This window comes from Pocillopora verrucosa, chromosome 9 (genome assembly GCF_036669915.1).
Source record: "Pocillopora verrucosa isolate sample1 chromosome 9, ASM3666991v2, whole genome shotgun sequence".
NCBI classification, from domain to species: domain Eukaryota; kingdom Metazoa; phylum Cnidaria; class Anthozoa; order Scleractinia; family Pocilloporidae; genus Pocillopora; species Pocillopora verrucosa.
The window spans coordinates 12,457,787-12,465,124 of NC_089320.1; the positions used below are offsets into that span (position 1 = coordinate 12,457,787).

At 39.7% G+C, this 7,338-nt stretch overlaps 4 protein-coding genes across 4 annotated transcripts in view; 1 reads left to right on the forward strand and 3 right to left on the reverse strand.

Annotated features, from left to right (window-relative positions):
* The window catches only part of LOC131798887 (ephrin type-A receptor 4-like), a 27,271-nt gene extending 26,837 nt beyond the window's left edge, over positions 1-434 (forward strand). Inside the window, exons 17-18 of the mRNA XM_066172448.1 lie at positions 1-12; positions 359-434. The exon at positions 1-12 is cut by the window's left edge and continues 84 nt beyond it. Coding sequence (XP_066028545.1) covers positions 1-12; positions 359-434 — 88 coding nt within the window. The remainder of the gene's footprint in view (positions 13-358) is intronic.
* Positions 435-3,224: 2,790 nt separating this feature from the next.
* LOC136283492 (uncharacterized) lies at positions 3,225-3,851 on the reverse strand. The gene has a single exon (XM_066172450.1). It carries the CDS (start codon positions 3,849-3,851, stop codon positions 3,225-3,227), a length of 627 nt encoding a protein of 208 aa, XP_066028547.1.
* A 1,976-nt stretch (positions 3,852-5,827) lies between these two features.
* On the reverse strand, positions 5,828-6,472 carry LOC136283493 (uncharacterized). The gene has a single exon (XM_066172451.1). It carries the CDS (start codon positions 6,470-6,472, stop codon positions 5,828-5,830), a length of 645 nt encoding a protein of 214 aa, XP_066028548.1.
* Positions 6,473-6,584: 112 nt separating this feature from the next.
* LOC136283494 (uncharacterized) lies at positions 6,585-7,133 on the reverse strand. The gene has a single exon (XM_066172452.1). It carries the CDS (start codon positions 7,131-7,133, stop codon positions 6,585-6,587), a length of 549 nt encoding a protein of 182 aa, XP_066028549.1.
* Between the last annotated feature and the right edge of the window lie 205 nt (positions 7,134-7,338).

The following is a 7,338-nucleotide window of genomic DNA, read 5'->3' on the forward strand; positions in this document are numbered from 1 at the left end:
TCTGGAGGATCAAAAGGTTTATGTTTTTGTTCTCTCATTTTTATTCACCTTTTATTAATCTCAATTTTTACTCATCTTTGGTTATAGTGTTCCTTGACTTCCCTCCCCCTACCTCTCCCTTTCTTGAGAGGAGGAGAGTGGGCGAGTAGGAATAGTTCAGACATTCCATGCATTGTAATAGCTCGGTATAGTTCCGATAGTTTGTTGTGTTGTGCCCTAAGGAGGGAAGTGAAAGATACCATACCAAGGTCTATGGATGATTCTTAGGTCAGTGATATTGACACAACAATCCTCCTCTCATATATAACTTAGTAAGGAATTCTTTGACACGTTTCATCTTGCTCTCATCATCTCTTCTCCAAACCTACGTGAACCTAGAGATCTACGACAGCAAAAACTATATTAACTTTGATATGATAATGGACAAGGAATGATGAAAACTGTTCAATTCTTTTCAATTAAAACTGGGGGATAGAAGTTCAATCCAGCAACACGAAGCTCAATTAAGACTTAACTATTTAAGTAGAAGTGAAATTTAGAAATTTGTTAATGATTACGATGCATAAGGGTTCGTTTTGGAAATTTTTTTTAGAAGAGTATGTATCAGAAAGTATATGCTCTTATCATCATAGAGAAAACCGTTTGATAGGCGAAGAGATGCCTGAAAGTTTAGATTGAAGTTAGACAGGAACTCTTAGTTTTGACAAAGTTTCGGCAAAAGCGATTACTGCATGTAAAGTTGGTAATATTGAAAATGTAAAGTTACATAACTTCTTGTTGTTCAATTTAAATGGTAATAGGACCGAGTGGAGTCCAATGCGGTCTGTCATCATAAATTAGAGTGGTTTAGCAAGAGGATGGGAACGTCATTTGAGAACGACGCGCGCAGCAAAAATGCCGAGAAGAAACTGGGTCGAGAACGCCGTCGCGTTGTGTTGAAAAAGTAATTTAGCAAGGGAAACTTGCAGCAAATTTTTGTTCTAGAATATCAATTGACTATCGGTAAAATTCTCGTCGTAAAATGCTAGTTAATCAGCTACAATTTGGGGCAACAAAATTAATATATATTTTAATGTTACTGTATACCACTTGTCAAACGCCCACGGGGACGACAACGGCACAAGTTACTCGCTAGGACTTTGTTTGGATACCAAATGAGGTGAATTTTAAAGTTCTACTTTGACTTAAACAAAATTTGGGAGGGTAGTTTTATATTAATTTCTGTAGAATTTAGCCCATTAAATGTGTTTTTGTGAAATTTGTGTAATTGTCGTCATCTTTTCATGCGAGTTGTTTTCGTGAGAACGGCTTTCGTGATCTCTGTATCGGGACTCCTTCGTGGCTTTCCATATCATAGATCATGGCGAGTGGTGGTTTTAAGCTTCGTCCGCGATGCTTTGTTAACAGGCAGCTTCTATGATATTATCGACGATGACGAATTTGTTCTTCTATATGACACCTATTCGTCAAAACCTATTTTCCCATACTGGAAATTCCCCAGATTCAGTGTAGACGAGTGGAGCGATGTGGAGTGCAAGACCGAGCTTTGATTTGCGAAGAAACATCTGCCTGAATTATGTGAATGTTTAGGAATTCCTGAAAAAATTACATGCGTGCAAAAAACAGTATGTGGTGGGATGGAGGGCCTGTGCATTTTATTGAAGAGGTTGGCATACCCTTGTAGATACACAGACATGGTACCCTGCTTTGGCAGGAATCCGACCGAGCTTTGACAACACTATGATCGATTTTATCAACGATTATCATAACCATCGACTTGGCAGCTGGGATCATTTCTTTTTACAGCCTAACCAGCTGTACAGCTATGCAGAGGCTGTGCACCATCTTGGTGCTCCATTAGGCAATTGTTTTGGATTTATTGATGGTACTGTGCGTGGAATAGCGAGGCCACAAGAACACCAAAGGGTTATGTGCAATGGCCACAAGAAAATACATTCTATAAAATTCAGAGTGTTGTCATCCCAAACGGATTAATTGCAAACCTTCATGGCCCCTTTGAAAGTAAAAGACACGACAGCACAATGCTCCAACAAACAGACATTTTCAATGAGCTTCGGAGGGTGACGTTTCATAATGGGCATCCTCTTTGTCTTTATGGTGATCCTGCATACCCTTTAGGTGTTCACCTTCAGGCCCCTCTTAAATACACTCAACTCACTCCACAAATGGTTTTGTACAATGCGGCCATGAGTGAAGTAGGGGTTGCAGCTGAGTGGCTTTTTGGTAATATTAAAAACTATTTTAAGTTTATTGATTTTAAAAGCCAATTACAAATTAACTTGAGTTCAGAGGGGAAATTTAATATTGTTTGTGCCCTTTTGGAAAATGCGTTGACCTGTCTGTATGGAAACATTGTGTCAGAAAAGTTTGAAGTTCAACCACCTTCTTTACAGGACTACTTCCAATAATTTGAATTCGTTTCATTTTGTATTTTGGCCAATAGAAGAGTTACTTTTATTGATGTTGGAGGGTTAAAAATTTAAAGAAAAATTGTATTAGTAATCACTTGTACATTGTTTACCTTTTTTGGGGGGGGCTTTCTATGAGTGCAAAGTATTGTAGATACAAATTTGTAAAATAAGCTGATGATTGAGAAAAAAATTTTCTTCAGTAGAAATAAACATCAGCACAATCTACATGTGTGGACATTTCTGTTTACACTTAATACTTTTGTGACATTTATGCAAATTTTTGTGCCATCATGGATTTAATCAATTTGTACACTTGCTAACTTAGGTCACGGAATTCTTTGAAAAGTAATGGAAATTTTCATAGCTCAAAGTGAATTACCCCTGGCCCCTGTGTAATGTGTACCAATTACTTTATCTGGTAAACACAACATTTGTTTTATAATTGTACACAATGCTTTTTAATGATTAAGGTTGTAATTTTCTGTTTTGTTCGTAAAATGGGCTGCTGCCCAAAAATTTTTTTTTAATAAATAAAGATAATCAAGATAATTGGCCTTTACAATACAAAATATACTCTATTTGATTAGAAATTTTGTTCTATATAACAAAAAATACAAAACATACAAAACTCAGATCATGACATTGAATTCAATGCTGATGTATATCAAACTCAAACCCTTAATCTCTCTTAAACTGTTGCTGAAATGCACGTGTTTGATGCGTCAAAACTTGTATCATTTGATGCTTTAACATGGCAAATTGTTGTTGTTGGCTGTGCTGTTGTTGCTGTTGCTACATTTGTTGCAGCAGTTGTTGTTGAAATAATTTCATTTGCTCATTTTGAGCTTGCATTTGAGACATAAACTGTTCGGTTTGAGGTCTTTGGGCTTCTCGTTCTTCCCTTCTTTCTTGGAGTTCTTGCTCCTTCATCTCTCGCATATTCTCTCCCTTTTCTCTCGACCACTCAATTGCCTCTCCTGATCTTCTTCTTTTTTTCTCCTTTTTCCCTTCATCCTTTTCTGTTGCTTCTTGTCTCTTTTTGGTTTGACTGAACCTCTCCATTGCTCTCTCCCTCATCTCTATTGCCTTCTTTTTCTCCTCCTCTACCAGTTTCTTGGCCTCGTCCTTCTGCTCTTTTGTCTTCTCAGATTCCATCTCTAATTCCACTAACTCCTCTTTATCTCCACCACCACTCTCTCTCTCCTCTTGTCTAACTTTTATTCGCCATTTCTTTGCCAGAATATTGAAGCGGTCTCTCACCGACCGTGAAATGACAGGCATACCTTCTGCCACAAGGGAAGAGGCAACAACCTGCCATAATGCTCCTCTCTCCCTGGATCCTGCCCTACTATTGATAAAAACACCCTCGGCTGCCACAGCTCTCAAGAGTTTGACATCTTTCTCTTGAGTCCACACCATTATTCTCTTGAGTCCACACCATTATAGATCTAATAACAATCATAAACAAAGACTTCTGAGAAAAGTTACTATATAAACAAATATTGTCTTAACCTAACATATAGTCACTTGAAAATAGGAGGTACAATCACTCACTTAACCTATTTTTTAAATGAGAAAAACAGCTTATTTTTGTCTTCAGAACTACAACCGCACAGCCAGTGTAACAGATATGATAAGAGAACTAGGATGGATCACATAAGAAAAGAGACTGATGAAGAACAGACTAACACAAATATGTAAAATCAGGTATAATCTTCCTGACAATAGATCAGACAAATAGTTAAGATTTTTTGGTGAGACCTGTACATGTGGAAGCTGTATAACAAAATATAACATTCCAATAAAAGATTAGCTAAAACAACAAAATATTCTGCCAAAGTACTCCTATTATCAAATAGTGTATCATCTGGTAAAACACATGGCTAATTCGCATAATTTTCTATTCTCATTTTGTTTTATATATTTTAATTTCTTCACGTTCAAAATTGCACTAAAAAAAGGTTTAAACTTATTTAAAAGACATTAAATTTCATCCTCACTTTTTCTCTAGGCCAGGGCTTCTGAGCTGCTTGCGTTCATTGTAAAAATAACATCAACAACCACTGAAAAAAAGTTGCATCGATTTTATTGTATCGACTGCTCAACTTGCTCATGCTGTTTATACTAAAACACAATAAATTGCGAAAGTTATTGTTCTAAGATTTGTCAGAGTACCTTTATAAGATGAAAAAATGTGAAAGAGAAGAACCCATACATCGGGAAAAAAAACCATCTAAGTGGCCTGATACTAATTATGGGTTGTTAATTAATTGAAACTTCCGATCACATCCGTATGAAGAACCTGGCTCATGTATCAGAGCACTTTTGACAACACGTCCAGAAAAAAACTACAGTGAGAAACACCTATCCTGGAAATTATTTTTCGATAATTCTATGAGATTCTCTTACCTTTTAAACCGGTTTAATGAAGGCAAATCCAAGGCGTCTTGATCAGGACGGGAAAACCTACCAAATGCCGTCCTAAACTTGTTACGAGACCGGCAACGCAATCACCGGAAGTCGTATTATTAGCGTATTAGCCTCGTGTCCAGATTATCCGCGCGCTTTTCCGTTCTGAAATGACGTTCCCGTCCTCTTGCTAAACCACTCTATTAACAAAATCGGACGACCGCGTTAATCACAAGTATGATTACAGACAGAATTGAACGACACGAAGTCTTCTTACCAATTAATAAAAACTATAACAACATTTAGAAACAAAGTAGACATCAGTTATATGTTATTAACAATAATAAAACAATTAATTATCTCGGCGAAATGCGAGACAACAGCGCGCGCACATAACGCCTTCTTTCTACTTACACGTGCAGGCATGACGTGTGAAGTGTCCAATTACAAGCGTGACGGGCACACTGCCCTATAAGTGCTCAAATCGGACTGGTGATGACCAATCACGTTCGACAACTTTGTTATAGTTTTTGTTAAACACGTTTCAACTTTTGTAAACTTTGTCCTGTTTACTAGGGATAGAACTCTGACGAACGAGACTCAATTAAACTGTTTTATTTCGCTCTCGTATTCGCTTATTTACATCAGGTGTGTAAAAAGCTACTCTGCAAAATTTGTAAGAAATCACTCTCTTATACGATATTTTCTACATTTTGATTGGTTGTTGCCGAGTACTGATTTAAAAGGGTCATTTAAGGTTGCGTTGATTATGTAAACCATTCAATGTCCATAGTGTTCGCACTCATCATCTGACATGTGTCACGCACGAATCAAAGTCTCCGACACACTCCCCCATGCAACATTGCGTGCAAGGGTGCATTCACCTAAGAGACTTAACGAATTCAACTAAACGAAAAAGTTCTCTATAAATCAAACGTTTCAATTAAGTTCACAATTTTGAAGTTCAGTGAAAAGGAAATTGTGATTCATTGTTCATCTTCAGCAAGGTCCTGGATTCGGGTTCTGGCAGCAACTGCAGCATCCCGTCTCGGCCTGAAAACTAGTGCGTTTGGGTTCAAATCTGCTGTGGGAGTGTCTGCATGTGTCTCACAAGCCTGGTCGCAGTTTAGCTCAAGAGGGTACAGGTGTTGAACAGGCCTCTCAAACATGCCGTTTGCTGTCTTGAGTTGAACTGCGCGGATGATTCCGTCCTTCCCGGGATAGGTTTTGTTTACTATCGCCAGTGGCCAACTCCCACGATTCTTGTTTTCGGTCTTTATAGTTACGACATCTCCAACATTTGGCTGAAATTTGGCCGCTTTGTGTGTCAGGTTGTGCCGCTCCCTTAAAGCTGTCAAATATTCTCTCTGCCACCGCCTCCAGAGATTGTTCTTGCAGTTCCTAAGGTATTTAGCGCGTTTGCGTAGGTCCAGGTCTTTGATCCTCCCTGTTTTCTCTTCTGGCCGCTGACTCGTTCGCTGAAACAGGAATGTTGACGGTGTAAGTGTTGGTAGCTCGACATCATCTTCTACATAACTTAATGGACGTCGATTGATTTGTGTTTCCACGTCAAGCAGTACCTCGCTCAGCTCAGTCCAGGTAAGTACACCTCCCCCAATGACTTTGTACATGGCGGACTTTACGACTCCAATCAACCGCTCGAATTGACCTCCCCACCAAGGAGCCCGGCTTAAGTTAAATTTCCAGGTTATGTCGTAATCTTCAAGGAGACTTTGGAGGCGCTCATCTCCTCGCAATTGGCGAAGCCATTTCGCAGCCTTGATAAAAGTGCCTCCATTGGTCTGAGTAGATAACGCGCGGTCTGCCGCGGCGAGCGATGAGGCGTTTAAGACAGGTAATAAAGTTGCTTGTCTCTAGACTAGACAATAATTCTAGGTGCACGGCTCTGGACAGGCTACACGTGAAGATAACCAAGTAAGCTTTCTCCTCGCCCTTCTTGCGTTGTTTATACTTGACAGGACCAGCAAAATCCGTGCCAATAACTTCGAAGGCTGTTCCACGATCTGTACGGTCTGTAGGCAGTAGTCCAGGAGGTGGTACTGTTAAGGGTGAAGCTATGAAACGTTTACAGCCCCAACAAGCAGATCGCACAGACTTCACTAGCTGTCTCAGGGTTGGGATCCAGTACTGTTCACGAATCGCTGCCATGGTAAGGGCCACACCTCCACGTAAGGTTTCGACATGAATCCTCTGTACAAGCTTCCTCGTAAACACGGCGTCTGCTGGCGTCTGCTGGCAGGTACACTGGGTATTTTCCTTGAATTCTTCCATGACATTCGAGAATTCTATCTGCATTGGAAACGAGGTTGAGTTTCTGCCTGGTCTGTTCAAAGTGCGGTTTCTGTAAATCTTGAGACTGGACTCTTTCTATCCACCAGTTCTTGGTCTCTTGAATGTCTTCGCTAGTAAGAGGTCCCTTGCGCACCCTATGAGTGGTGAACCGTCGCACCCAAGCTTGGATGCGAAGAGCTCGGCG

Excerpts from the sequence above, each read along its gene's own strand:
- LOC136283492 (XM_066172450.1), bottom strand. The coding sequence starts at position 3,851 with ATGGTGTGGACTCAAGAGAAAGATGTCAAACTCTTGAGAGCTGTGGCA.
- LOC136283493 (XM_066172451.1), bottom strand. The coding sequence starts at position 6,472 with ATGTACAAAGTCATTGGGGGAGGTGTACTTACCTGGACTGAGCTGAGC.
- LOC136283494 (XM_066172452.1), bottom strand. The coding sequence starts at position 7,133 with ATGGAAGAATTCAAGGAAAATACCCAGTGTACCTGCCAGCAGACGCCA.